The sequence below is a fragment of the Primulina huaijiensis genome, chromosome 11 (assembly GCF_012295235.1).
Source record: "Primulina huaijiensis isolate GDHJ02 chromosome 11, ASM1229523v2, whole genome shotgun sequence".
NCBI lineage: Eukaryota > Viridiplantae > Streptophyta > Magnoliopsida > Lamiales > Gesneriaceae > Primulina > Primulina huaijiensis.
The window spans coordinates 18,273,511-18,278,054 of NC_133316.1; the positions used below are offsets into that span (position 1 = coordinate 18,273,511).

At 33.4% G+C, this 4,544-nt stretch overlaps 1 protein-coding gene across 1 annotated transcript; it reads right to left on the reverse strand.

Annotated features, from left to right (window-relative positions):
- Positions 1 to 2,048: 2,048 nt before the first annotated feature.
- On the reverse strand, positions 2,049 to 4,173 carry LOC140988804 (trihelix transcription factor GTL2-like). Its single transcript, XM_073457874.1, has 2 exons — positions 3,746 to 4,173; positions 2,049 to 3,399 (listed from the first exon to the last, which is right to left on the reverse strand). The coding sequence occupies exons 1-2, from the start codon at positions 4,036 to 4,038 to the stop codon at positions 2,223 to 2,225; spliced, it is 1,470 nt and encodes a 489-aa protein (XP_073313975.1). The 5' UTR covers positions 4,039 to 4,173; the 3' UTR covers positions 2,049 to 2,222.
- Positions 4,174 to 4,544: the final 371 nt, after the last annotated feature.

Here is a 4,544-nt window from a genome sequence, read left to right on the forward strand (position 1 = left end):
TCTATCAAATTATTTTAAGAATATTTATAATTATTTTAAACAAACAATAATATTGTAATTATTTCTAAACTTTATTTAACATTAACATTCAAAATATTATTGCTATTTTAATTATTAAAATAAATTCATATTTACAAATTTATTTTTAATAAATATATTTAAATTAATTTTAATAAATGTAAATTATAATTATAAATATTTAATTATCTATTCAATTATTTTAAGAATATATATTTAACCAACGCTTGGGGCATTTTGGTCATTGCAATAAAATTTACAAAACTAATCAATAATTTTAAAATCATACCAAACACCATGTTATTTATCACACCATACTATTAATCCATATCTCTCATTTTTTAATCATTCTAATTACTAATCATTTACTTATCCCATCACACGTACCAAACGGAGCCTTATAAAATATGTTAATTCTACATTTAACTTAATTAACATTAACCCAAAAATACAAACGATCAATAAATCATAACACATTAACTTGTAATAAAAAATCTACATTATTAAAAATATTACTTCTTTATAATTTTTTCTCAAAAAATCATTCCTATTACACACACACACACACACACACACACACACACACACACACCGAGGAGGCGCGGCGGCGGAGCAGAAGCGACGAGAGTCCAGTGTGCAGCAGAAACTGACGACCAATGATGAAAATTACAGAGAAGCAAATTAGCGACAAAAATTCGATTTTATTATATTGCTCCAATCATTTATCTTATTTGGAAATTTTAATTGAAAAATAACTTTGTCGATTGTACAAACATGCAAGGCGTACAACAGAATGCTAGTAGACATAATTTATCATCCTATCATATGAGTCAAACAATGAGTATAATAAAGCGTTAAAATGATTTTTTTTATCGATGTTTCTCCATAGTAATTGGTACTCTAATCTTCAACTCCAAATACTATGGCAAATATTATAATACAATGTATCTCTCTAAGAGGTGAACTTGTGGTGCATTGTGCAGGTAAATAGTCATATTTAGGGTTGATCAAATGGGCTTAGTTTAATTTTGATAAAAATTCGAATCAAACCGGATCTATCGGTTTTACTAGACAACAAACCAAATGATTTATAATTCAAAATTAAACCAATCATATACCTAAATTTTCAGTTTGGTTTTGCTGGTATGATCGTTTTTAAACTTTGATTGTTTTCTTCAAAAGAAATGTTTTGATTATTTTAAATTCCGTTCTAAATAAAAGCATATTCTTAATCACACGGATATTAAAACATTAACGTAATGTATGACAATAACAGTATAAAAGATAGCATAAGAAATATACATCATCAAAATAAATTATTTATTTTTTTAGATAAAATTCGCAATCATTGGATACCAACTATATTTGAATATTATCTACTGTGATTTGTGACAAAATCATTGATAAAATGGTAATCTAGTCAACATGTAATGACAAAAAAATAATACAAATACAAATAAATCGAGTAGCCCGAAATAAAGCTCGCATTTGACTCGAAAACTATTTTTATTTGTTTGATTCTAATATTTATTTAAAAATTTCAATAATTAAATTGGTTAATTTAAAAATAATAGAATTTAATTGTGTGGATATGTGAATGGTGCTGAATTGTTCGGGTTTCATCCCCAACGCAAGAAATGATGCGGGCTAGCTTAGCTAGTATATGATCCCCCGGGCCGGGTCTGCAAGCTCTATAAGTTGAATAATCAGTCAAATCATTCACTTTTTCTGCATTCAGTACCGACAATGAATCAGAAAAAGTTAAAAATACAATAAATGATATTATACCTTACCAGCTTCCTTCAAATTGAAAATAATACTCCAGATTTCAATTTGTTTGATTTGGCAATAATGGATGCAGGTGGATGACGGGTCTAATCCCGAGCTCTGAATTTCATATGTCAGACAGTCATTCATGCAGATTAAATACGAAATTTAAAGGAAAAAATTCCCGAATTTCCATTGTTTTTTTTATTGTAATATATTAGTTAATTCAACAGCCTCCCTGCCTGCTTTTGAGATAGAGAGACAAAGCATGCTCAAAATGTTATTTTTCTGGCTACCAGGCTCAGATACAAAACCACCGGAAAGAAGAGAGAGGGCCGAGGTGGCAGCTGATTACATTTTAACTTAGAAACATTGCACATAAAAATTTTGGACATGCATTTCTCACAGGCCTAGTGGTGGACGGTAATGGACTCCGTCTACTCCCTATTTTCTTGCACATTTGAATGGTCCTCAAGTGTTCCCCCACTGTATAAAGAGTTGAGCTGATGAAAATAAGGGCAAGTTCTTGAATCCATGGACCTCTTCTTAGTGATGTCTTTGGTTTTCCTGAAGTATTTGTTGATGTTTTCCCATTTCTCTTTGCATCTTTTTGCGCTTCTCTTGTATCCCAGTTCCATCATCCCTTGGGAGATTCTTTCCCAAAGAGGACCCTTTGCTCCTTCCTTGGTTTCCTCCACGTTCCCACTAGATTTGCACCTGAGATTAATCAAAGCCAACACCTCATCTCTGGGCCATCTCTTCCCAGTGTCACCTCTTGAATCCATCAATATCTCACGAGATTTATTGGGAGAGAGATTATTCTCATTTGTTAGAGCTGAGATAGAGCAAGAGTTCGCTTCTGAATTTTTTGTGGCAAGACTGGAGCTTGGGCTTGGAGGAGATGGAGTAGCTTTAGTGGCTTCTGTGTTGCTGTCAAAAGGGATTTCGGAACTAGGGTTTTTGTTGGATTCAACCATTCTCTGTGAAGAAGATGTGTTTTGTGCGTTGGAGAACTCAAAATCTTGAAATATTTTGCCAGTAGTAGTGTCATTTAACTTGACTAGATCTTGCATCTTCTTTAAAAACTCAATGATCTTTGCCTGGCTCTCTCCAGCAATAGCTTGCTCCCGTGCGTTGATTTCATTCTCACGCTTAATCCTATCCATTTCTTGTCTCTTCCAAGCTTCCTCTTTTTCCGCCATTTCTTTATCCCTTCTCACCAAATCTTCAATCAGTTTGTTATGTAACTCCTCCTGTTGAGCAATCATTTTACTCACAATTGCCTCGCAGAAACCTTCGAACATCTCAAATTTGTCTTTCCTCTTTCTCTTCCTGGTTTTTTCTGCCGTTTTTTTCTCCATTTCTTGAAACTTTTCTGTCTCTAATTCTTCAACATAAATATTCCGCTGTACTTTGTCCCCTTCGTTAATGATTTGTTTCACAGTTTCTGGGACATGGGATTTTTCTTGATTCTCAGAGGTGTAGAATGGATCAAACTCATTGAATATTCTGTAGTTTTTTTCGTAGCTTAGACTGTGGAAGTTTAAGCTTTCATCTTCAAATTTCTCCTTGCATTGCTCTGCATTCCTGATAAATCCAAGCCCAGCCAGTTTCCTGCAAATTGTACGAATTAATGCAGACCATAATTTAACTTTTTGCAGTAAACAATTAAAGACTATCAACAGTTTGTCATCAAGACAGATATATAATTTAGTCATAGTTTTTACCAAAACGAAACAGCTTGAAAGCAAGTAAACAATCCCAAAAAAGACCCCAAAAGGTAAGGAGCCCCTTAGAAAGGGAAATCTCTCGACTAAATTCTTGAACTCTTGGAAGCCCGTTTGACGAATTTATCGGTTGACATATATATATGTATATATATAGTTGGACATGATTAATAATGCGAAAGCCAAACAGAAGAAAACTCACCTAAATCGCCATAAAAACAAATTAAATTCACCTCGAAACAAGCTCCCAACTCATATCAGGGAACCAATTCTCCATGCTGGATCTAACTTTGAGCAGCGCGAGAAGTTCATCTGCCGACCAGGGATCCATGGATCCATCTCTTTGCAGCTGCTTGCCCGCATTTTTAACCAGTACTGATTCTTGCCGTTGAAATTGCTGCAGCAAAGACGAAGAAGAGGAGAATGGATTGAAATTATCCGAAAAGGGATGAAGATGAATTGGAAGCGAAGAATTTCGCGAGGATATGAATCGGTGAAATTCATCACTGGGCACGCCATTGAACATGATGGATTCTCTCTTGTTTTTTCTACGTTCTAGTTTGCCAACGCTAGAAATATATATTCACTTAAAAGAAAAGAAAATGTGTTACTTTGGAGAGATAATTTTTGTATTTTGGGTCTTTTGCATTCTTTAATTGAGAGTTTCGTTCAATTAAAAATATTTTAGAACACATTTATGATGCAGTCGTATAAAATGGAGAGACGTGAGTTCAAATCCATTTTATAATATTATCATCGTGATATTAAAATTATGTATCTTTATAATAGTATTTCGTTTTGGACATAAATTTTTGTGAATTTGCTTTTCAATTTTACAAAAAAAAAGATATATAACAATAGAAATATCATTTCATCTTATCAACTAATGATATTCTTCTTAATATTTCAATGTGGGACTCCTCTCAAACGAAGTTGCACCATTATTATCATGATTCGTGCCTCCCCTCAAGCCTTATCCATCCTCCAATCGAGGTCAGTCGTGTTCACCGCGTTGGGGTGCACGTCTTACAT

Coding starts and splice junctions, on each gene's coding strand:
- LOC140988804 (XM_073457874.1), bottom strand. CDS start 4,038: ATGTTCAATGGCGTGCCCAGTGATGAATTTCACCGATTCATATCCTCG. Junction 3,400..3,745: donor AGTTGGGAGCTTGTTTCGAG/GTGAATTTAATT, acceptor TACAATTTGCAG/GAAACTGGCTGGGCTTGGAT.